General features: G+C 45.4%; 3 protein-coding genes across 4 annotated transcripts in view; 2 read left to right on the top strand and 1 right to left on the bottom strand.

Annotated features, from left to right (window-relative positions):
• The window catches only part of LOC126999687 (substance-P receptor-like), a 72598-nt gene extending 66565 nt beyond the window's left edge, over window positions 1-6033 (top strand). Inside the window, exons 9-11 of the mRNA XM_050862421.1 lie at window positions 3590-3690; window positions 3908-4049; window positions 5740-6033. Of these exons, the coding sequence (XP_050718378.1) occupies window positions 3590-3690; window positions 3908-4049; window positions 5740-5990 (494 nt within the window). The 3' untranslated portion in view covers window positions 5991-6033. The remainder of the gene's footprint in view (window positions 1-3589; window positions 3691-3907; window positions 4050-5739) is intronic.
• Window positions 6034-11905: 5872 nt separating this feature from the next.
• LOC126999686 (60S ribosomal protein L36-like) lies at window positions 11906-17111 on the bottom strand. 2 transcript variants are annotated; one of them, XM_050862417.1, is made up of 4 exons: window positions 17057-17111; window positions 15651-15748; window positions 13604-13738; window positions 11906-12057 (listed from the first exon to the last, which is right to left on the bottom strand). In XM_050862417.1, exons 2-4 carry the CDS (start codon window positions 15741-15743, stop codon window positions 11938-11940), a joined length of 348 nt encoding a protein of 115 aa, XP_050718374.1. In that variant the 5' UTR covers window positions 15744-15748; window positions 17057-17111; the 3' UTR covers window positions 11906-11937. The 2 variants fall into 2 exon arrangements, with proteins under 2 accessions (XP_050718374.1, XP_050718373.1); XM_050862416.1 differs by lacking the exon at window positions 17057-17111 and having other exon boundaries at window positions 15651-15782.
• A 2275-nt stretch (window positions 17112-19386) lies between these two features.
• Window positions 19387-23559, top strand: LOC126999685 (three-prime repair exonuclease 1-like). The gene is made up of 2 exons (XM_050862415.1): window positions 19387-19668; window positions 21261-23559. The coding sequence occupies exon 2, from the start codon at window positions 21359-21361 to the stop codon at window positions 22496-22498; it is 1140 nt and encodes a 379-aa protein (XP_050718372.1). The 5' UTR covers window positions 19387-19668; window positions 21261-21358; the 3' UTR covers window positions 22499-23559.
• Window positions 23560-24848: the final 1289 nt, after the last annotated feature.

Below are 24848 nucleotides of genomic sequence, written 5' to 3'. Positions count from 1 at the left end.
GTGCTGGTAATTATGTCAAGTGGTGTGTGTGTGTGTGTGTGTGTGTGTGTGTGTGTGTAAAGGAAGGAGGAGGGGGAGGAGGAGGAGGTGGGGAGAGAGAGAGAGAGAGAGAGAGAGAGAGAGAGAGAGAGAGAGAGAGAGAGAGAGAGAGAGAGAGAGAGAGAGAGAGAGAGAGAGAGAGAGAGAGAGAGAGAGAGAGAGAGAGAGAGAGAGAGAGAAAGGATGGAGGAGAAGAGGAAGAAAGGAGGGAAGGAAGAAGGAAAAAACGATTGAGGGAGAAGGAAGAAAAGAGAGAAAGGGAGAAGAGGAGGAGGAAAAAAAGGAGGAGGAGGAGGATGGAAGGAAGGAAATACAAAAAAATAAAAAATTCTACTGCTTCCATAATGTGTGTGTGCGTGTGTATGTATGTATGTGTGTGCGTGTGTGTGTGCCGGCGTGCATGTATGTATGTGCGTTTATCGAGCCAAATCCTGCTAACATATACGTCTTTAGTAAGTTTGTTTGTGTGTTTGTTGGTAGTTGTTGTTTAGAAAGTTTGTGATATATACCTGCGGATTAGCCTGGGTAGAGGAAGAGGAGGAGGAGAAGAAAGAGAGGCAGGATGGAGGTAGAGGAAGTGGAGGAGAAAGAAGAGGTGGTGGAAGAGCTGGAGGAAACAGAGGAGGAGGAGGGAACAGAGGAAGTGGAGGAGGAGGAGGAGGGGGAGGAGGAGAGGAGGGGGAAGGGTGATGCTGAAGACGAAGAAGAAAAAGACGAAGAAAAACAAAAGAATAAAGAGAGAGAGAGAGAGAGAGAGAGAGAGAGAGAGAGAGAGAGAGAGAGAGAGAGAGAGAAGAAAGAAAAAAGAGCTATAGTCTGTTCACGGAGCCTGTTCATCTGGCGCCTAGGCAGCGTTTGTTACGGCTCCTGTGATTGGCTCCAGCCCTCCCTCACTCACATGCCATTCATGTCCGCCGTGACAATCCACACTTCGTCATAGCTCGTCTCTTATTCACGACAGACCACTTTAGTTGTGTGTGTGTTTCCTTATCATCGCTTTTCTCAGCAGTCTTTGAACCAGGGTTGAAATAAATAATTTCATCTCATAGAGCAAAGTCTCCTGAACGCTATGGTGCGATCAGATTATAGATAAAACGCGACATGAGCATAACACAGAACGGTTTCTAAGGATGTGTACAGCGACGACACATGACACATGCTCGTCTTTTTAGTACCTTCTTTATTCCAATCTATAACTAAGTAATCTATCCTGCGTTCCTTTTATTTTTTAGTTATTTATTTTATTAACTTATATGCTCGTCTTTTTGGTGCTTTTCTTATTATAATCTATAACTAACTAATCTATTCTTCGTTCTTTATATTTTTTTAGTTATTTCTTTTCATTAACCCTTATGTTTGGATTGGAATAAGAAAAGCACAAAAAAGACAAGCATACAAGTTAATAAAAAGAAATACCTGGAAAATATAAGGAACGAAGAATAGATTAGTTAGTTATAGATTGCAATAAGAAAAGCACCAAAAAGACGAGCATAGATGTTAATAAAACGAAATGACTAGAAAATATAAGGAACGAAGAATAGATTACTTAGTTGTAAATTGGAATAAGAAAAGCACTTCTTTCGCTGCATTCATCGTCTACAAACGAAAACGCTTATGCATTATCCCAACTACAATAAAAAAATTACTGATGAGTGCCCGAAACACACACACACAACTAAAGTGGTCGGTCGTGAATAAGAGACGAGCTATGACGAAGAAAATACAAGTGTGTAGCGTCACGGCGGACATGTGAGTGAGGGAGGGCTGCAGCCAATCACAGGAGCCGTAACAAACGATGCCTAGGCGCCAGATGAACAGGCTCCGTGAACAGACTATAGATTTATTAATACACTTTTTCTGGCTATTATTTCCAGCTCTCGATAACGGAAAGCGATAAGCGAATACACGACGTTTTTTTCTGACCAGTTTTTTCACGATACTAATTTTCATGAAGACTCCATTACCGCAGAGAGAGAGAGAGAGAGAGAGAGAGAGAGAGAGAGAGAGAGAGAGAGAGAGAGAGAGAGAGAGAGAGAGAGAATAATAATAATAATAATAATAATAATAATAATAATAATAATAATAATAATAATAATAATAATAATAATAGGGCTTTTTACTTTATAAATTATCACAATAATAAGAATAATATATCGGTTGTATTATTAATAGTCTGAAAACAACAACAACAACAACAACAACAACAACAACAACAACAACAGGTACATTATGACCTTAAAAATATATACTATTGTTTTTTATACATACATGACCTAAATCAGGCTCCCTCCACCACCACCACCACCACCACCACCAGAGCCAATTCAAGTTGTAGTGCTGCCAAGTGGACATCAATCTTAGAGTCATGAACCTCCTCCTCCTCCACCTCCTCCTCCTCCTCCTCCTCCTCATCTTCCTCCTAAAAAAATAATAACCCACTACACGTGTAATTCCCAACTTACTTTTATATTTATCTCCATTATCATTCTATTTTGTTATTTTTATTATTTTTTATTAATCTCACCGCCACCACCACGATCATCACACCTCCGCCAGACCTTCCAAACAAAAACACGGAAGGGGAGAAACTTATCGAGGGGAAAAAAAAACTCGGTCCAAGAATCTGCCGCAGCCGTGGAAAGGAAGGATTTGATTAATCTCCACTTGAGCGGCGCGGCGGGGGGCGACATTGTCCTTGGCGCCGGGCCCGGAGAAAATAACTCGGGCGACGTGAAAAATGGGAGGGCGAGTTGGAAGGGAAGGCGAGGGTGAGGGAGAGTGGACCAAGGGGCAGCGTTACCATATTATCGTTCTCAAAACATCGCATTTATCAGTTCCAGGGCCCAAAACTCTCCTACCCACACAGATAACGAGATTTTAGTTAAAGTTATCGTTAAAAGCTTTACTTATTGGTGTTTGTTTGCGATAGCTGTGAGTCAGAAACCAGAAAATACAATGTGCTGCGGGGCTGAGTACGATAATTTGGTAACGTTGCAAAGGGGTGGTTTCTTGAACGTCTCGGGCTCCCATTACGACTGTTTCCCAGGGCCACAGAGAAGATTAACTGGGTTTTCATGGATATATTTCCCGTTCAAGGCGCAGAAGTCGTGTAGAACTATCACTGGGATCACTAAACAGTCCATGAAAATCCCACCAACTCCCATTACGACTATTTCCTAGGGCCGCATAGAAGATTAACTAGGTTTTCATGGATGTATTTCCCGTTCAAGGCGCAGAAGTCGTGTAAAACTATCACTGGGATCACTAAACAGTCCATGAAAAGTCCAGCAAGCAACTTCTGCGAGAGGCTTTTCAAAGAGGCGAACTGAGGCTCCGATATCTTTAAATATACACGGATTCTAGGCCACAACGAAGTATAGTCTCGTAGAATAAAAGAGAAATGCAGAGTTTGTTTGTATATGAGTGTTTCAGGGTACTGAGTTGTGTTGGTGTGTGTTACCGTGTGTTGGGCTATGTTATAGGGCGTCTCAGGGTATTGCAGTGTTGTGTAAGGCGTGGTGGTGCAGTGTTGCTCTTCGTTGTGTTGCAGTGCAGAGTCCGAGTCGAGCGGCGGCGGTGGGGATGCGAGCGAAGCAGGACGGACAGCGAGGCGTGGTGGAGATGGAGGACGCCGAACTTAAGCTACTGCAGGTGGGTGTGTGGAGTGGGTGTGGAGTGGGAAGAGTACGAGTGGGTGTTTGTTTAGAGGTTTGAAGTTTTTTTTATAATAGAAACGATAAAATAATAATAAGTAACAATATTAACACCATTTTTCTCTCTTCTTCTCTCTCTCTCTTTCTCTCTTACTTTCTCATTCTCTTTCCTTCCCCCCCCCCCCCCCTCTCTCTCTCTCTCTCTCTTCCCTCAGCCCCCTTACGGCAGCCTCAGGGACACCCGCGGCTCGGCGAAGTGGCGGCTCGTGCGAAGAAGTGACAGCAACAGTAGCGGAGGAGGAGGTGGTTGCGGGCGAGGCGGCTCCGCTAAGGCTGTACTGGCCCTTCAGACTCCAGGTAGCGACGTGAGGGAATATATGTATTGACTGACTGACTGATTCTATGCGTACTATACTAACTTTATCTCCATGCTTACTAGACTGGTTCTCTTTCTATCTTCTAGCGGTATTTTCATGCTGACAGATCTTCTGAACTTGCTAACTGAATGCCTCCCTCCCTCTCCCTCCCGCGGCCCGCTACACTCGACTTTCTAGTCTAGTTCATCTCTATACTGTCCAAATCCCTTATGCAAGAGTTAGCCAGCATCTTCATTCTTTAATCTCCTGCATTGGTAAACTCTGGGACAGCCTTCCTTCGTCTGTATTTTCTCCTGCCTACGACTTGACCTCTCTTGTGGCCACTCATCTGAACTCTTTTTTATAGGGACAGTGTTTAGCAGGAAAATATACTGATATACTAACACTATCTCTATGCATGCTGGCAGTGTTGCTACGGACCTCAAAGCAATGGACTAGAAAGGGAGAGCTTGTAACATGGGCGGAGGAGCTGAACGGAAACTTATTAATCTGTTAAGCGGATTAAGTGTTGAAAGCCTTGATTCACGGTTCGGGGCGGATTTCACGCGGCGCTCAACACAACATCAAAAGCCCAAATAGTTCCTAGAATGTTTAATAAGTCAGTGCTTGCAAATGTGTGTGTGTAGCTTATGATTTTCCTTTTCCACATGTCTGTCTTGATTATCCTTTCCCGAGTGTGGTTAACTTTCCTGTCTAACTTATTTTATTTCTGTTTTTATTTTTCTTATTTTCAAACTCGAGTGAACTCCCTCATCTCTAATATATTTTCACGTCTAACTTTTCTTGATTCTTTTATTTTCAAACGTAAATGAATTTCCTCGTCTAACTTATTTTATTTCTTCTTCTTTTTTCAAACTTTATTTTTTACTTTTGTCGGGGTTTTTTTACCTTCTTTTTCTTCTTCTTTTTTGTGTTTATTGTTTGTTTTCTGTCTGGTTTCTTGTGTTTATTTTTTCTTTTCCAACTTTTTTTTTTTTTGCTTAATCTTTTTTTTTTCATTTTCTAGGGTGTTTATTTTATTTTTTGTTGTTTTCCGTCATCTTTTTTGTGTGTGTTTCATCGTTTTTTTTCCGTTAATTTTATTTTGTGTTTAATCTTTCTTTGGTTCCTTGATTTTTGTGTGCTTTTATTTTCAGACGTAAATGGATTTCCTCGTCTAACTTACTTTATTTCTTCCGTGAATGTAAAATGAGCCTGTGCTTGCAAACGTATATTATTTTTTTTTCTATTCCTCTCGTGTGATTTTTTTTTTTCTCCTTTTCTGAGCGTGGTTAACTCTCTCATATAACTTTTTTTAATTATGTTTTTATTTCTATTTTCAAACTGAACTTCCTCGCCTAACATTTCCTTCTTCGTTTCTTTTATAAACGCGAATGAACTTCCTCGTCCAACTTACTGTCCTTTTTAATTATTTTACAAACACGAAAAAAATTCCTCCTCTAACTTATTTTCCTTCTTTTTTTATTATTTTGCAAACTCTGAACTTCCACGTCTAACTTATTTTTCTTCTTTTTTTTTCAAACTCGGAACTTCCTCGTCTAACTTCTTTTCCTTTTTTTTCAAACTCCAAACTTCCTCGTCTAACATCTTTTCCTTCTTTTTTCTCTTCTTTTTCAAATTTGAATGGACTCCAACACCACCACCACCACCACCAACAACAACAACAACAGCTCCCACGGCAACATTCAGCACCACCACCACCACCATCACCACCAACAACACCACCACGGAGGAGACCAACAGGAAGCGAAACCACCACCACCACCAAGATCACCACCAGCCGGACCACCAACTCAACCAGCAGAACAACCACCACCACCTCCACCACCACCACTACCACCCAGCCAGCCCGCCGATAGGTCTCCGAAGGTCTTCTATAAATAGTTGTTTCACTGATGTCAACTTGATGAAGGAAATCTAAGGTTGGTGACAAAGGGTTTCGTGTGTGTGTGTGTGTGTGTGTGTGTGTGTGTGTGTGTGTGTGTGTGTGAGAGAGAGAGAGAGAGAGAGAGAGAGAGAGAGAGAGAGAGAGAGAGAGAGAGAGAGAGAGAGAGAGAGAGAGAGAGAGAATAATGGACCACTTGTGATGAATTAGATCATAACTTAAATAAATGTAATAATGAGAGAGAGAGAGAGAGAGAGAGAGAGAGAGAGAGAGAGAGAGAGAGAGAGAGAGAGAGAGAGAGAGAGAGAGAGAGAAAAAAAAAAAAACAGGAGGAGGAGGTGAGCGGTCGGGTAGATTTCGATCGCCGACAGAGTCGGTCTGTCGGCATCCTGCTACGAGCCGCCATTGGACTACGCCCTTGCTCCCCCATACAGGGAGGGAGCATTTGTGCCGTCTTCGGATAAGGGCCCGTTACCACTAGTGATACTAGGGGATAAATCTTGGAGGAGGGGGCTTCACCATGCATCATGGAATGTCGCAAAAGCAATTTAATTTAAGGTAGGTTTGATATCACTGCTTTAGTGACATCCAAGCCTGAATACAGAAGCGTATGTGACTTCATGTCGCGAAAACAAGGTCCACCCTGAAATACGTACTGGTGGGGTTAACCGTGATCACTGCAGCCCGTGTGATTCGGTGTTGATTTCATTTGAAGACTGAGTACCGGATGATTCCCATACTCAGGCGACAATAATAAATAGGTGGACAGCAGGAGGGTATATCTATATTTGTGTCATATGATTATGACAAGCTATTTTCTGGATTTATTATACTTTTGTGTCCAGTTTATTTTTGAGATATTTGTTTGAGTGTTTACTGCAATTTTGTGTATTTGTGTGATTCTTTTTTTCTTTTTTTTCGTCATAGATCACGACGAGGCGCTGTGTGACACCCCCGTGTCCGTTCTTGTTCGGTCGAACCGAAACTCACATCCCTACTCCTTGCACACACACACACACACACACACACACACACACACACACACACACACACACACACGTATACACATAAGGCCTTACGCGCCTCCCTTTATCTCCTTTTCTCATCTCTCTCTCTCTCTCTCTCTCTCTCTCTCTCTCTCTCTCTCTCTCTCTCTCTCTCTCTCTCTCTCTCTCTCTCTCTCTTTTTCCTTAATATTTCTCTCTACATTTGTTTTTGTTTTATTTCTGTCCTATTTTTTTTTTCCTTCTTTCGTCTCCTCCTCCTCCTCCTCCCCCCCCCAGCCGAACCCTTGGACACCCCTCCCCCACTTGCGCGGCCCAGGGGGAGGACCAGCAGGTGGGGCGTCACGGGGGCAGAGGTTGTATGTATGTAGGCCTATGTACCCATTTTTTTTAGATATTCCTGTAAATAAATGTTGATATGGATACGGACGGCTTCTTTTATATCCCTCGCTAGTGTCGCCTTTCTGTTGCTTCCCTATATCTCGTTTCGGTAAGGATATCACACTCGTAACTATGTGCCAAAGATCTTAGTCCCTCATAAGGCTCGTCAGCAAGGACTTTTACATCGTCAAGGGGTCGTCACTCTCGAAACAACCCGGCAAAGCTTGTGTTCCTTCTTCAAACTAGCTACCTGCACGCCGTCAAGGGTTGTCATCCTGGAAACTAGTCGGCAAAGATCTTATGCCTTCCTAAAATTAGTCACCAAGTCCTTATACATCACCAAGCCTTGTGTCTGACAGAATAGTCACGTACGTAGTAATCACCCTCGATGCTGTGTTGGTCGGAGGAGTCCAAGAGTTGCACGAACCCGGCCCCTCCCAGCCAGCTCAGTGCGTACAGGTTGAGTCAGGCAGGAAGGATGCTGCTGGGGGCCGCTGGTGTGTGCTGTGACTTTGAGCCGCGCAGGGGAAACCAGCATCCACCCACTGACATCCTCCAGAGAAAGTTACACGAAGCCGGCGATCCTCAGGTAGGTCATTGCATTATCTAAGTTAATACAGATGAAGAATGTCACTGGTTACCCTTGGTGTGTGCTGTGACCTAGAGCCGCGAAGGGGGAAGCAGCATCCACACACTGACATCCTCCAGAGAAAGTTACACGAAGCCGGTATTTCCCAGGTAGGTCATTGTATTATCAAAGTGAATAAAGATGAAGGATGTCACTGACTGCCGCAGGTGTGGGATGTGACCTTGATCAGTGCAACCTCTACCCAGTGACCCGATAATGGCCCTATGATAGTTCAAAACGTTAAGTAGATGCCTTGTTCCCTGGTCATTGATCCTCGCTCTCTGCCTCCTCATACAAGGTTAGATAAGTTCGTGGATGGTGAAGTTATGTGGGGTTAGATATATGGGAACTACCTTGTATAACCACTTCGTACAGACTCGTTATGTTCTAATGTACTTATGTTATACCCAGCATCATTTTCCTCTCCCTTTGATCTCTCTGCTCGTCCCAGCTTCCTAGATTTTGTGCGAGGTGACGAGTAATGGTCTTGGCTGGTAATGGGCGAGGTTGACGCACTGAGGCTTTGACAAGTAACGATTTAGGTTGATAATGACATATATCCAGCACTTCCCCCTTCCTCCTATTCCTCCCTTTCCTCTCTCCGCCCTTCCCAGCATCCTAGATTTTGTGTGAGATATCGAATTATGACCTTGGCTGGTAATGGGAGAGGTTGACGCACTGAAGGGCTTAACAAGCAACGATCTATGTTGATAATGACATATATCCAGCACTTCCCCTTCCTCCCTTTCATCTCTCCGCCCTTCCCAGCTTCCCAGATCTTGTGCGAGGTGACAAGTGATGGCCTTGGCTGGTAATGGGAGAGGATGACCCACTGAGGCTTTGACAAGTAACGATTTAGGTTGATAATATATCCAGCATTTCCCCTTTCTCCTATTCCTCCCTTTCCTCTCTCCGCCCTTCCCAGCATCCTAGATCTTGTGTGAGATATCGAATTGTGACCTAGGTTGGTAATGGGAGAGGTTGACGCACTGAAGGGCTTAACAAGTAACGATTTAGTGTTGATATGATTTGCGGGGTTGATGAACTCGATGCTAGAAATATCTGACTTGTCGAGTAAGTGTCTGGAAAAATGGGAGATAGGAAATACTTAAACTTTTGAAGGAAGGAAGGAAAGGAAGCGAAGGAGAGAGAAAGAAAAGGAAGGAAGAAGGAAGATACATGAAAAAGAGAGAAGTGAATGAAGGAGGGAAGGAAGGAAGGAAGGAAAGGAGATAGGAAATAAAGAAAGGATGGAAGGAAGTCGCTTAAGGAGAGAGAGAGAGAGAGAGAGAGAGAGAGAGAGAGAGAGAACGGATAATTTATGCTTTGAGTCAGTGAGGTTGGACATAAGGCGTTATGAAGAGTGCCTTGAGGTCAGTGACATGTACGTAACCTCAACTTAACCGGCGAGCGTTTGAACCTAATGTTAAAATGGAGAATCTGTGTAATGGTGTCAGCGGTAATTTCTCTCTCTCTCTCTCTCTCTCTCTCTCTCTCTCGGCCCACTTGACTCTTTCAGCGAAAAGGGACGAAAAATTGACGATCTCTCTCAGAAAACTTACACCATCACACATTCGGGGCGGATCAGAGCCAATAACTCCCTCAGAATACTTATCAATCAACTTCTACCTGATTATTTTTCCCTTCCTATCGAGAGGGGGTGGGAGGGAGGTTACGTGGCGCGCGGCGTGGAGTGTTTATGGCTGGGTCGCTCACGGGTTGGGTCTCAGGTTAAAAGTTTCGCACCCACCTCATCAATAAGCGAGAGGGGAAGGTTAACACGGAGCTTCTAATTGGAACTCGATCAAGGGCGGAAAAAAGAATGGAAGGAAGAAAGGAAGGATCGACGAATGGGTGACCAAGAGAGAGAGAGAGAGAGAGAGAGAGAGCGACCTACCGACCGACCGACCGACCGACCGAGAGCGAGACAAGGAGAGGAAGCGAAAAAGGAAATATGGAAAAACGGGAAATCTTTAAAACTTGCGGTCGTAATCAGATTTGGCTGCTCTTAAATACCTCAGTAGGGGGCATTTGATCCTACTTAAAAAGGCTTGAGTTCCGTATCCCGCCGCGACACCCTCTTGGAACAGCCGCCACAAGTTTGAGTCATTTGTCTTGAAAGTCTGGACCAAGTTAGCGAGAGAAAGAATGTACTGGAAGGGAGGGAAGAAAAAGGAAGGGAGGAAGGGAGAGAGTAGCTACCAGGGAGGGAGGGAGAAAGGAAGGAGGAAAAATGGGAGGGAAGGAAGGAGAGATATGTAGGGAAAGAACGGGAGAGGAAGGAAAAAGGGATGAAGGAAGAGGAAAGGAAGGGAGGAAGGAGGGAAGGAAAGGGTGAGAGGGATGGAGACGAATGGAAGGAAGGAGGGAGGGAAGGAAAGGGAGAGAGGAATGGGAGGGATGAAGTAGGGAAGGAAAAAGGAAAGGAATTATGGAGACAAATTGAAAGTCCAGAAGAAAGAAAGAGTATCAGAAAGGGAAGGAGGAAGAAAGGGAGGAAAAAAAGGAGGGAGGAAGAAAAAAGAGGAGGTATTCAAGGAAGGGAGGGAAAGTGGAGAAGAAAAATTACAAGGGAGAGAGAAAGGGAAGAAAAAAAAGATCAAGGAAGAGAAATAAGAAAAGTAACAATGAAAAAAATATCGTCCCTGAGTCTACGTGGAGGTGCGTGTGTTACTATTATCATCTCATTGCAGAAAGATGATTAAGTGGACCGCTAGCAGGAGGAACAGAGCAGACATCATCTCCAGCATCCAGTGGCGTGATCTGTTGTATCCCAGCCTCATCTCAGCATCCCATCTCGGCGCCAGGAACGACCACAGCATCCACATCTACTCCAAGGTTTTTGCCGTTGAGTGTAAGATGGTGAGGTGCATGTTAGCCTGTCGTCCTCTACTCTGCTGCCTCACTACACATGGACAGACTAGGGACAAGTTTAAAAGTACATGTTAAGTCTCTATTATCTACACTCTTATTTCACAGCTGTTAAGGGCTGGTGCAAACATTGATTAGGCACTGACGGCATTGATATAAGACTTGTCATCCTCTACTCTGCTGCCTCACTACACATGGACAGACTAGGGACAAGTTTAAAGGTACATGTTAAGTCTCCATTATCTACACTCTTATTTCACAGCTGTTAAGGGCTGGTGCAAACATTGATTAGGCACTGACGGCATTGATATAAGACTTGTCATCCTCTACTCTGCTGCCCCACTGCACACGGACAGACTAAGGACAAGTTTAAAATACAAGTTAAGTCTCATCTACATTGTTCTCTCACTTCACAGCTGTAAGGGCGGGTGCAAACATTGATAGGGCACTGATGGCATTAATATAAGACTTGTCAGGGCCATTCACCGGCAAGTACCCGCCCGAAATGAATGCTTCTTCACCCGATAGGATTTTATTTCTTATTCAAACACTCCAGCGCCCAAACTCACCTATCTGACAAGGCTTTCGTAGTTTTGAGCACTTCCAGGGGTAGTTTTCATAACCATTCTGCCATTGTAAGTGTTATTTGAGTCATGTCAAGTGTTGCTCACCTCTGACAGGACTTATTATTGATCAAACATAGCAGGTAGGTAGGTAGAAGCATGATGGGAAAGGGGGGTAGCATTGGATAAACTTGGCTTGTATGGGGAGTTCAGAATTCCTATGGGTGACAAGATGCAGGTTTTCAGTTGTAGCAAACCCCTTGTTGCCATTATCTGGGCAAATTGCTTGTGCCTCATTAGTATAACTGAGTAGCAATGAATCAGTGGGTCACATTCTTATGCATCTCAGCAGCCAAGTTCATCACATATTTGACAAGGCTTTCCTGGGAGTTTTTTGGCCTTTCCAGGGGTAGTTTTATGACCCTGATGGTACTGTGACTCCTCTCTCTCCCTCACTCTCTCTCTCTCCCCCTTACCCACCTAGTTGATATTGAAAAACGGTGCTGGCCTTTTTTTCTTTATTTCTAATTTACACTTTATTTGTGGGCAGCGGCAGCAGCGGCGGCGGCGGCGGCAGCTGCGGCGGCCTTCCTCTGCTGGCCCATTACACGCTGCATCTCCTCACGCTTCCTCTTGGCGCGGATGTGAGTGCCGAGCTGAGGAGGAAAAGAGAGGAGCGTTACCAAGGTGCAGTGTGAAGGAGGTGTGGTTGGGGGTCATGAGGGAAGAAGGGGGAGGTAAAGATGGGATTAAGAAGAACTGAGAGGTGGATTAAGAGGGTATAAGATGGGGTTGAGGAGGAACTGGGATAAGGATATATAAGTTTAGGATGCACTGACAGGAGAGGAAGTGAAGTTTGGGGTGAGGAGGAAGGATCTGCAATGGGAAGGTTAAAAGGGGCACTTGATGACCTGAGGAAGGGAGAAAGTGAGGGAAGGACAAGGAGTGAACAGAGGAAGGAAGCGAGGATATAACGAGAGAGAAGAGAAGAGGAGAGAGAGAGAGAGAGAGAGAAAGCAGGAATAAGGATGCAAATTTAAGGATATTATAGATTCAGGAAGGAGATTAAAGAGCACTAAAGAAGCCAGCAAGAGGGTTTGACAAGGAGAACGAGAGGAACCCTAGTCACCGTAAACCGGGGTGACTTCGGACAAAAAGTGGATAAAAAGTTGACAAGTTGATAACTCGTAGCCAGTTGCAACAAGCTAGATGATTTTAGTGTCAGAATTTGTCTATTGCCTTACAGTTTTCGAATAAGGATTTTGTTTTCTTGAGACACGTTTCTGTTTTGAAAACCAGCACAACGTGTGTTTGAGATTTCCTAAAATTTACCCCCCTTGGAAAATTACTTCTGGCAGGAACAACCTGTATTACATACATCAAAACTAGAGAAAACAATCAAACATGCTTAATTAGAACAGCTAGAATGATTCAGGGGTGCTTAAGAGGCTGTTGTTTGTGTTTAAGGGTGGTGAGTGGGTGTTGGTATTCCAGGTTTGTCGAGATGTCTTACGAGATTCCTGGACTGTCTTCAAGGGGAGAGATAGGAGAATGAAGTCAGCCAGCAAGGGAGTGGGTAGTGTATGTGAGTGTGTGGACGTGGCATTGCTGCTAAACTCACATTCACACACACACACATGCTGCACATATACTGCCCGCCACCTTACAGGCTGACCATTCACCTGTCTCCCTCCCCTTGAAGATAGCCCAGCACTGAGAGAGATCTTGTGAAACAGTGAACACCAACACCCACTCGCCACACTGAGGCCACAAATGGAGAACTGGAAAGGCTACGTACATTAGACAATGCCATAACTGCCGCCAACTTCAACAGAACACGCATCATATTATAATTAGGTTGAGCAAAGGGACACAACCTCCCAAGACGCATCCTCCCTGCTACAGTGAAACCAGATTGGAGACAGGTTTTTTTTTGAGGTGTGTGTGTATGCCTGTAATTCACCATGATCTGATGTATGTTGGCTATAGGTAACATATAGCAGGAAGAACTTGGAAAACGTGGAGGTGTATACAGGAAGACTTGGCATTGATGGGATTGGAAGAGCATCGGGAAGAAGACAGTAGAATGGAGGAGAGCCATAAAGCGTCCAACCGCTCAGGAAGAGTTAAAACGGACGTGAAATGATGATGATCAAGAAAGAGTAGCAATTTATCATGTAGTCAGAGGGGAAAGGGACTTACTCGCTTCTTCAGGAACTTGAGAGCCCTCTTGTCCTTGGAGACCTTCAGCAATTCAATGGTGCGCTTCTCATAGGGAGCGAAGCCCATCACCTCCCGCACCAGGTCCCGCACAAACTTGTTGTGTTTGGTGTTTTTCTGCAAGCATGGAACTGGTATTAGACTTTCACTATAATCCATGTAACATTTTAAAAGACAGGGCAAGGTCAGGTCACCCAGGCCCTGTGGCGATCACATTGCTGGACATGTACAAGACGTATGATGCCTAAACTCCAGCAAAGAGAAATGTATATAAAAATGGTGTGTACTAGAAATGTATGTAATAATGTCATGTACTCTTATAAATAAACACTGAAGTTTAAGTGACCCAATATTTTCATTTATACCCTGACATGTCAAGCTGGTTATCTACATTTTTAACTTCAAGCTGCAGACCACTCTAGACACGGAAGAAAATATCAATGTTAAAACAACCCATGAGCCATTCTGATGACATACACACAAAGTTCCATGGGACACTGACTAGCACACTCTTCTCACAACCAAGAGGCCACGGGTTCAATTCCCAGCCGAGTAGAGAAAGATTGGCAGTCTCCTTCAGTACGTATGGACAGAAAGTGAGTGAAGCAATGCACCCCCGGGCGTATGCTCCCCATTAGTTAGTAGTTACTGACCACAGGGTTACATGGTACAAATAAAACATGGTGGTCAATCACTAATATACAACAAATTTGGAAAACCCTGAAAAATAGAAATATTGGGAAAGAAACATACAATGAAAAGTTCCTGTTTGACAAGTTAGCATGGGACAGAGCCAAGACATATGAGGCAGCAAGGTGTGGATGCAGAGGAGAGAAGATACTGGCAAAAAAATACAAGTGGCCAACCCCACAAGGAATTAAGGCAGAGAAGTAGTTATTTGTAGGGCAGGTAAAAAACAAATCTTTGCATACCAACGTTACCCAATAGGCGCACCTAACATCACTGTAGCAGATCCAGGATTCAGTACGTTTCCTAACAAGTAGAAGGTAATGTTCTAATTGTATTTCGTAAAGAATCCTTATAACCAAAAACTAACTAAAATTATGGGTATTCTTTTTCTTGAACAGAACATTGAATAAACAACAAAATAATAACATGAAAAAACGTATAGCTACCATTGCCAGGTCATCGTACTCAGAGCACAGTATTTACCGGTGTCTGACGCCTAACTATTGCCAAGAAACATCAGGATCTAACTCTTTTAACGATAACTATAAATTAGTTTCGTTATTGAAGCCCAGAAGACAGTTCAGGGGTAGAAAGTCGGGAAATATAATTGGCTGAGTACGACAATCTGGCAACGTTGAGGCTGTAGCCCACAGGCCCGAGCCAGCCTATACGCCATTTTGCGGGTGTCAGATACCACAAATAGCATATTTTTACTGTGCAAAGCAGGTGATGTCACTTATTGTGACTAAGTGAGCTTTCATATTTATCTATTTGTGTATATTCCATGGTGGCAAAACTTTCATTACTAGTTTCATTTTTACTATTGACACGAATGCATCTGTTTTTCACAATAGAATTTCACTCAAACAAGTGAATCAAACACCTCAGAAATATTACCACAGAAATATTACCAGTGTGTGTATGAATGAATACAAAGATAAGCACATACTTTGATTAAACTCTAGGATGTCTCGTGGATCATTAATAAATAAAAGCAAAATATCTGGATAGGCTACAATTTAGCCCATTACCAGCTATGGCTGCCAAAAAAGTCCCTCCACCAAGTTTGTACCCCCCCATTTGGTGATTGTCAGGTGCACCTATTATAGTACTTGGCGTAGTTTTTGCCAATTTCTGACCAAAAACTATCACACCCACGAAGATAACGATATGCAAAAATAATTATTGTTAAAATCGGTAATTACTGATGCTCTTTTTAGCAATATTTATGGGCCAGAAACCGGAAAATACAATGTTATGCATACAATAATCTGGTAACGTTGTTGAATACCAATTGGTCACCTCACCCTCCCTCCTCCTCCTGCTGGTGGTGACTTACCCCCTTGCGTGAGCTGGGCTTGGGCTTGCGTGTGTTCTTGGTTACTTTGTGGCCCTTGTTCAGGCCCACGGCCATGTCATACTTGGGTGCCATCTTGCCTGAAAGAAAAAAATACATTACATGGGTGGCAAATACATATTTAGTTAGATTTCAGTGTAAATTACTCAATGCTGAGATTTAAACAACTAATTAAGTAGCTAGAGCTAACTATTTTTGGTGCTGATAGGCAATGATAATAATAATAAGTAAAAATGAATATAATAATAAACATCCAACTAATACTGCTCAGGGCTTTCAGGGGTAATGCAATGGGTCAGGACACCCTAATACTGCCCGCTGGCTGCTCCACTGCCCATCGCCTGGCAGCTGGTGGTGCGGGGAAGTCACTTTCCTTACCATCCCTGCAACGCTCCTTCACCAGCGGCTGCACACATGATTGTGTAGAAAGTTTTATTCTCCAGAAATCACTAAATGACTGACTTATCAATGACTGATGCACCCACCGCTGCGCCGCACCACCCATTACCACCACCGCCGCCCCGCACCACCCATTACCACCACCGCCACCCCACACCACCCATCACCACCACCGCCGCCCCGAACCACCCATCACCACCACTGCCGCCCCGCACCACCCATCACCACCACCCCACACCACCCATCATCACCACCACTTGCCACCGGCCAGTGTAGTGGGCCACCCCCGCCCCGTCCAGACCTCGGCTGTGTGTTTCTGCCAGCCTCACCACACGCCTCATCAACTCACACTAACCTAATCTAACAACATTCCCTACCTGACAGGAGGGTTTCGCACACTTTGACACCCTTAACCAAGAGACTTGGTCAATCTTGACCCCCTCGTGAGGAGGCTGTCACTTTCAACCTCCTTCATGAAGGAGTTTCACCCCCATGAACCCCCCACTGGAGAACTTAAATTCCCACAACCCCCTAACTGGGGGCTTCACCCCACCCCGACCCATATGTTGTTGTTTTTTAAGTCATTTGCTGCTGCACTGCATCAGGGACCAAAAGAGATCAATCACGTGGGTATGTCAGTGTGCCCAGCACACCTGGACAAGGCACACAGCGGTGACCCAGGTGCCAGCCTGGCCCCGTGCCGGGTGCCACACCGTCGGGTCAAGGGTTCCCTCCCACCACGGGCCCACGGGACGGAGGTGACCACCGCAGCTATATACCGTGCTATATACCCTCGCCCTCGGCCTGGACCACGCGGCCACTGTAAACACTACCCGGTACTCTCCTCCCAGGCGCGTCACACACACTCCACGCCGCCCCGGACACGCTACACACGAAGACAAGCAAATACTTCTACTCCTGAAAATGTACTCAATAAAATAACAGCACACGAGGGAAAAATAAGCGTGGCCGCCGCCACACAAACACACCTAGGCCGCTGAGGATGGGAAGAGAAGGGATGAGACGGCGTGCCGGCAAACCAATAAGTGATGCTGATTTACTTATTTTGAGGCTTTGGGATACTATATAGCATTTATTTCAAGTTAGAAATTATTTTTTCTTAATTTTCAGATATACGTTGATTGAAAATATACTAGAATTGTATTGCTGATATGTGTTATTGATGCTTTGCCAGGATAAAACTTCATACATGGCCGCTGATTGGATGCTGCAATGGCGGGTAACTCAAAGAAGCAAACCCAGCCAGCCAAACACCGGTGGAGCTAAATCCGCATATATATAATGAACTATTCTCAATGAAAACCGTATAGAGTAAAAAAATAATAATACATAAAAAAAGCGAGACTCCTATACAGACAACACTAGCCTTGGTCACTCGTATGTGTCAATAACCATAGGGAAAGGTTGTCAATGCAATGCTTTAATAAATATCACATAAATGTCCTTCTCCTGTTAATAGAGTAAATCCAGGAAACTCTTTAATAGCATCAAGTTATATATAAGCGAGTCATACTTGTTACTGGCATGTATTAGACGCTAGCATTGATTTTGAGAATTAAGTAGTAGTAGTAGTAGGAGGAGGAGGAGGAAGAGGAGGAGATGGAGGAGGAGGAGGAGAAGGAGGGGGAGGAGGAAGAGGAGAAGGAGGAAGACAAGAAGTAATAGTAAATTAGTAATAGTAGTAGTAGTAGTAGTAGTAGTAGTAGTAGTAGTAGTAATAATAGTAGTAGTAGTAGTAATAGTAATAGGAGGAGGAGGAGGAGGAGAAGGAGGGGGAGGAGGAAGAGGAAAAGGAGGAAGACGAGATGTAGTAGTAGTAGTAGTAGTAGTATATCGTTATCAGAAGGCCTGGCAACCCTGCGGGATCAGATCATGGCATAAACAAGGGTCAGATAAGGTCCCCCGAGCTCTCCCTTACTTTTCACCCATGAGCGACAGATTCAAGTCACTATTCTTAAGCGCCTCAGTCCACACGTTTGAAAAGCCTCTCGTAGAAGTTGCTGGGCTTTTCATGGACTGTTTTGTGGTCCTAGTGAAAGTCTTACACGACTTTTGCACCTTGAACAGTCACCCCAGAGTTGCATAAGGTAAGTTAAAGTTTCCCAGTAATTAATGACTCTCTCTCTCTCTCTCTCTCTCTCTCTCTCTCTCTCTCTCTCTCTCTCTCTCTCTCTCTCTCCTCGGAAAAGCCTCCTGTTGAAGTTTGAGGCAAAGAACGAGAGAGCAAAAGACCACTTCGCCCTGTGTGTGTGTGTGTGGACAGGGCCACACGCGGTCAAGAGATTTAAAGACGCACGATGATTTTTCTTATGTGCCCAGGAAGGAAAGGAAGCAGGACTGAATGGGAAGGAATCAGGAAGGAAGGAAGAATGCTAATGTGCTATCCTTCCTCTGCTATGCCTGGCGCCCCTCGTAAAGCCCTCGTGTGGTGTTTACTTGGAGTTAAAGTCCGGTGCGCACATCAGCCGCTCGGGGGATGGGTGGCGACGTACTGTGGGTGCTCGCTGGCAGCCACCCCAACACCGTACGTAATTTCTGCTGTACCTCGGCCTGCCAACCTGCTCTATGTGTGTTAAACTATCCCTAAATACTACTAGAGCTCCCAATGCCATGAAATACGCGTGGGTTATTGACATCGAGGCCAGCCAGGGCGTGTGTAGGCTGTCACTGATCGAAGCGGCGGAGATCAAGAGGGAGATAAAAGCGACCGAACTGAGAGATGATGTGATTTGGATGCTGTGTGTGTGTGTGTGTGTGTGTGTGTGTGTGTTGCAGGTCACGGTGTTGGGGTTAGATAAGGGAGGTCAGATAAGGCCCCGCGCTGCCCCGAGAGAGAGAGAGAGAGAGAGAGAGAGAGAGAGAGAGAGAGAGAGAGAGAGAGAGAGAGAGAGAGAGAGAGAGAAAAAAAAATTTTTTTTAATTATTTATTTATTTTTTTTTTTATTTTTTTTTTTTTTTTTTTTTTGGGGGGGGAGGGTATTTCGTTGGGGATATACCCCAATGGAGGAAGGCGGTGCATGCCCCGCAACCCCTCAGACGGCTGGTAGAGAGATACCCAATTCTTTCAGGGAGGCCCAACAACGGGGCTGAGGGTGTCGGAAAGAGCCCACCTTTCCATCCCCATGGCACCGGATTGGATGAAATAAAGAAATAAATTAAAATACAAAAAAAACGAGAGAGAGAGAGAGAGAGAGAGAGAGAGAGAGAGAGAGAGAGAGAGAGAGATTCTTATCTCTCCTTTATTCATTTTCTCTCTCTCTCTCTCTCTCTCTTCTTAATTAATTCTTCCCATTCTTCTTCTTGTTTTTATTATCATATGTATCATTATAGTTTTTTTTTTTTTTTTTTTTTTTAGTTCCGTAGTTATTTTTTCCTTAATTCCTTCCTCCTTTGGGGAGCAAAGAATTAAGGAATTAATTCCTTGTGGGGCCCCCAACAGGAACGCTCATCTTGTATATTACGTGTCGGTGACGCGTCCCACCACCCGAGTCTGCAGGCACTCATACCACGCTTCGTAGCCCCCAAACGCCATTTTCTTCCACTCCCCAGCGAGGAAGGTTGAGCCACAGCGGTCATTTCTGTGAGTATAGCCTTTTACCATGATTTTTGAAGGCTTTAAATGTTGTAGTTAGGGTCACAGGAACACAAAGGCCTAGGAGGTGCGGCCCAGGTGGGGATATTGACCCTGCAACTCTTCGAAAACCCCTCAGAATATTGTGTAGGCCTAAGTTTGCCCGAATAGCCATATATGTCCTCCACTACAACCTGTGAAAATTCTGGTAATAGGCATATTGAACCCCTGGAAGAATTGAACCTCCTATAGGCCTATGTCACGGAAAAGCTTGTGGAAACCTCTCTCTCTCTCTCTCTCTCTCTCTCTCTCTCTCTCTCTCTCTCTCTCTTCTTTGTCTTTTTCTCCTTCAGTGTCTTCTTCTTTGTCTTCTCCCTTTTCTCTGTCTTCTGTGTCTTCATCTTCATCTTTGCCTTCTTTGTCATGGACTTTTTTTCTTCTGTGTCTTCTTCTGTGTCTTCATCTCCTTTTCCTTCTTTTCCTTTTCTTTGTCTTCTGGTTACCTCTCCTTTCTCTTTCTTCTTTAATCTCCTTTCTTCCTCCACATATCCGCCTCCATTCCCTTCCATTCCTCTCTCTCCATTCGGTCACTCCCTCTTCTGCTTTCTACCTTCTATTTCCACAAGTTGCAACACGGGTCTTCAATTCTCCACTCAGTTTATACACTTCTTCAACACGTAAGTATTTACTAAAGTGTGTCGTTGAAGGCTGACTCTGTTCCTCTGTCTCTCTGGGCCGTAGTATTAAAAGTTGTGTTCTGGGAGGACTAATGATTTTAACCCTTGAACTGTCCTTTGCTGCAAAAAAAAAAAAAAAAAAAATACACGAGGGTCAGATATGTCCTGGCAGGCACCTCGGCAAGTCACACAACTCACCTAATTTGAGCTAAGCATTCAAATTAGTGGTGCGAAAGAGTCCGATTAAATAAACGATGGCTGTTGCTTAAGGTTTAAGTGGGAATGACCTTCGACCTGCTTTCCGAGCCCTGAAGAAGCTCCACTCTGAGCCTCCCTCGCAGGTGAGCGCTAAGTGAACAGCTGATAGCATGTATGGGCCGAGGGCTTGTTGGGCTGAGTACTTTGAGCAGCTGTACGTGGCGGACCCTCCAAGCGGGCAGTTTCCAGTTGCTGGGTTGCAGGTGGCGGATGCTGATCAACCCATCAACGAAAGCCTGCCCTCTCTGGCTGAGGTCAGAGATGCTGTGGCAAAGTAAAGGGGTGGAAAGGCACCTGGCACCTGTAATGTCAGTGTGGAGCTGCTCAGGGCTGGAGGTGAGGCCGTGATCTGTGTGTTGCTGTAGTCTTGACACTAGTGAGGCAATCTGATAGCATCCCTCCTGACTGGAAGAGGGGCTAGTCAAACCCTTCCCTAGCCATCCACACAGCACTATCACAGGTGTGGTAGAGCTCCTCCTCCTTGCTTCCTCCTCACTCATGGCTCTTCCTCACTGAGCTTCCTGTGAAGGCATATCCTGGGCATTGCTTTTCTTGGCCTGGCACCTCTGCCACTTCCAGGCCTTTCCCTCTCTTTCTTTTTCACAGTTCACAGCTCTTTTATTTCACATTTCACAGCTCTAAAATTAAGCGAAAAATCTCCCTCAGCTCAGCACGTGCTGCCACCTCCACCCTGCTCCCTCTCTGTGTGAGCCACCCTGCCGGGGTAGAGACTGCCGCCTGCCACTCCCACTGCCTTGCTCCAGATGACCAGGGAAGGAGCCCAGCTGACCATGAGGAGGTCGGCCAAAGCGAAGAAAATCCAGAGCTTCGTGTTCCTGGACCTTGAGACCACAGGGCTGTCCATGGAAAGGCCGCACATCACGGAGCTCTCCATGGTGGCCGTGTCTAGGGCCGACCTCCTGGCGATGAGGGAGTCTGCCAGTACTAAATACCCTCGGCCCTCCACCTGGCCAACTGACGCCACAGCACGCCCTCCAAAGGTGCCGCGCGTGACTCACAGATACGTGCGCCTTTACAACCCTTATAAGGTCATATCTCCCATTGCAGGGTCAGTGTCCGGCCTCTGCAATGAGGATCTGGAGTGCCTCTCACCGTTCAGTGAGGAGAGCGCCAAGGCCATCAAGATCTTCTTGAAAGACCTGCAGTGGCCGGTGGCCCTTGTGGCTCACAACGGAAATGCATTTGATTTTCCCCTGCTGATGGCAGAGCTGCACAGGGCGCTCTCTGAACACAAGCTGAGGCACGTGCTGTGTGTGGACACCCTGCACACCATCCGCAGGGTAGACCAGGAGCTGGAGATTTCAGAATTGGTCACACATTTCACAGAAGACAACTTTTGGGAGGAGCATTCCCAGGATGTGGCGAGCCCTGCCAAGCGGCCCCGGACAGAGCAGCCTGTCATGGGGGAAGACAGCCTCCCACCCTGCACCCTCCCGAGCCACCATGTGTCAGCCTCCCCTGGCCAGGCACACCTCCCCTACAGCATGGCAGCGTCTGTAGGGTGCCTTGAGACTCCAACAAAGAGTGCCCTTCTCAGCCCCACATCAATGCCCACCACCCCTGCCAAGCCAGTCCAGCCCCCACCCCAGCCCTGGACTCCCAAGAGGTCCCAGCCGGGCACCTTGGGCTTCCAGGCTGGGGGGTCAGGAAGGGTGCACAGGGCCCTCACGTTTGGTAACACTGGGGGAAGTGTCACGAAGGCGCCATCATACAGACAGACAGATATCTACAGACGGCTGTTCAACTCCAATTATGAGGCACATAAAGGACAAGAGGATTGCCTCGCCCTACTCCAAATCTGCGGGCACTACGGGGCCATACTGGTAGAGTTGTTTGACGCCTCCGCGACCTGGTTTACTGAAGTACAGCCTATGTGGAAGTAATAGGGTTCATCCACAGCAAGTGTCGCCAGCTATCGTGCCCAAAAAGCTTGAACTATTTTTTCAGTTATCGTAAATCAGCTGTGTTTCTCTGGGACTTTGTAGGTAACAGTTACACTTCAATACAATAAGTGACACTGTTGTTGATTAAAATGTAGCTCATAATTTTCATTAGATTATTTATTTGTAAACGAGAGAAAATAAATGCCGTGCGGAAGCTTATCTTCATGGGGAAAATTGTTCTTGCATGAAAGCCCTGCGAAATCAAGCAGAAATGGGCTCTTTAAAAAATTCTATTTACATTACGATATTTGCTGAGTACCTGCTGCGGGTGAGACACAAACACCTGGCCATCTTTGTGTTAGGGAGGGGGTGGGGGGTGTCGAGATGCCTGACGCCCTAATGTCTTTGATAAATTTCCCCGAAGGCAACACTGATACACCTGCGGCAGGTACTCAGCAAATATTGTAATGTAAACAGAATTCTTTAAGGAGCCCATTTCTGCTTGATTTGGCAGGGCTTTCATGCACTGGTGAGGACACACTTCTGCACAGCATTTATTTTCTCTGGTTTACCAATAAACATGGAGAATGATCAGCTACATTTTTCTCAACAACAACAGTGTCACTTATTGTACTGAAGTGTAATTGTTACAAGCCCCAGAGAAACACGGCTAATTTACGATAATTGAAAGAATAGTTCAAGCTTCATGGGCCCTGTGACCTGACACTCGCCGCCACCGCCGGGGCGTGGAGGGCAGACTGCAGTAATAATGATGATGATAATGAGTGCAGGAGGAGGAAGGAATGAGTTTGTTCCAGACTAGTTTCGCTTTTTCTTCTTCAGGGGAACCGAGGTGTCTCAGGTGTTATCCCGCTACATACAGGACACATGAGACACCCCACCCCGCTCGCTGCTCAGAGACAAGGTTGGAGGTCAAGTCACACCCCTCTGCCCATCTTCCGCCAGTTGGTGTTGGGGGCAGCTTCACACACCTTCTCTGCTGATACAGCCCACACTACGTCACCAGTTCTCTTGTTGATATTGGTGTTTGTTGTGATGTACAAGGCTTCCTTTACCTTTCTCTCTCTCTCTCTTACGCAGGCCATTCTCCAACACCTCTGCCTTATCCCTCCTCGGCAAGTGGCCCTCCCTATCTACATGGTCCACCAGGGCACTGGCAAGGCAGTGGTGTCTTACATCCACCCTGTGCTCTTTGAGCCTTTTCTCCAGGCCCTTGCTTGTCTCACTGGGCAGACGTAAGACACCACTGCCTTACCAGTGCCCTGGTGGACCATGTAGATAGGGAGGGCCACTTGCCGAGGTGGGATAAGGCAGAGGTGCTGGAGAATGGCCTGCGTAAGAGAGAGAGAAAGGCAAAGGAAGCCTTGTACATCACAACAAACACCAATATCAACAAGAGAACTGGCGACGTATCAGCAGCGAAGGTGTGTGCAGCTGCCCCTCGTGCAAGCCGGCAGAAGATGGGCAGAGGGGTAAGACCTGACCTCTGACCTTGTCTCGAGCAGCGAGCGGGGCGTCTCATGTGTCCTATATATAGGAGGATGACACATGAGCCACCTCAGTTTGCATGAAAAAGCAAAAGAAAAACTAGTCTGGAATAAGCTCATCTCAAACAGCCATGTTTCCTTCCTCCATGAAACCCTGCGCTGTGAGTGAATCCACCAGCCAACCCTTTTGTGTACCATCTCAAAGTCACAGCTGCTGGAGCACTGGAACTCTTCAACCAACAGTGGAACACTTTGAACACAGAAAAGGGCACAAAGCAACATACAGTATCATAAGCATAATTGTAAGTGGCCACATGTAATACTGCATGTACATTAAGTTCAGGGAAAATGTGGAGTTTACAGTATCATAGGTATAATTGTAATTGTAACTGTTCATAGTCATAATTGTTAACCAAATGTAATACTGCATGTACATTAAGTTCAGGGAAATTTTGGAGTTTAGGGTATCATAGGCATAACTGTAAGTAAGTTGGCCACATGTAATACTGCATGTATATTAAAGCTCAGTGAAAATGTGGAGTTTACAGTATCTTAGGCATCATTGTAAGTTGACCACATGTAATACTGCATACACATTAAGGGAAAATGTGGAGTTTACAGTATCTTAGGCATCATTGTAAGTTGGCCACATGTAATACTGCATACACATTAAGGGAAAATGTGGAGTTTACAGTATCTTAGGCATCATTGTAAGTTGGCCACATGTAATACTGCATACACATCAAGGGAAAATGTGGAGTTTACAGTATCTTAGGCATCATTGTAAGCTGGCCACATGTAATACTGCATACACATCAAGGGAAAATGTGGAGTTTACAGTA

Source organism: Eriocheir sinensis, chromosome 17 (genome assembly GCF_024679095.1).
Source record: "Eriocheir sinensis breed Jianghai 21 chromosome 17, ASM2467909v1, whole genome shotgun sequence".
Classification (NCBI taxonomy): domain Eukaryota; kingdom Metazoa; phylum Arthropoda; class Malacostraca; order Decapoda; family Varunidae; genus Eriocheir; species Eriocheir sinensis.
The sequence above is the reverse complement of the archived record's forward strand: the minus strand, read 5'-3'. Positions and strand labels throughout refer to the sequence as shown.

Excerpts from the sequence above, each read along its gene's own strand:
- LOC126999686 (XM_050862416.1), bottom strand. The coding sequence starts at position 15,767 with ATGTATTTTTTTCTTTCAGGCAAGATGGCACCCAAGTATGACATGGCC. Across the intron at positions 13,739-15,650 it reads AGCCCAGCTCACGCAAGGGG|AAAAACACCAAACACAACAA; the intron begins GTAAGTCACCAC and ends CCATGCTTGCAG. Across the intron at positions 12,058-13,603 it reads TCAAGTTCCTGAAGAAGCGA|CTCGGCACTCACATCCGCGC; the intron begins GTAAGTCCCTTT and ends TTTCCTCCTCAG.
- LOC126999685 (XM_050862415.1), top strand. The coding sequence starts at position 21,359 with ATGACCAGGGAAGGAGCCCAGCTGACCATGAGGAGGTCGGCCAAAGCG.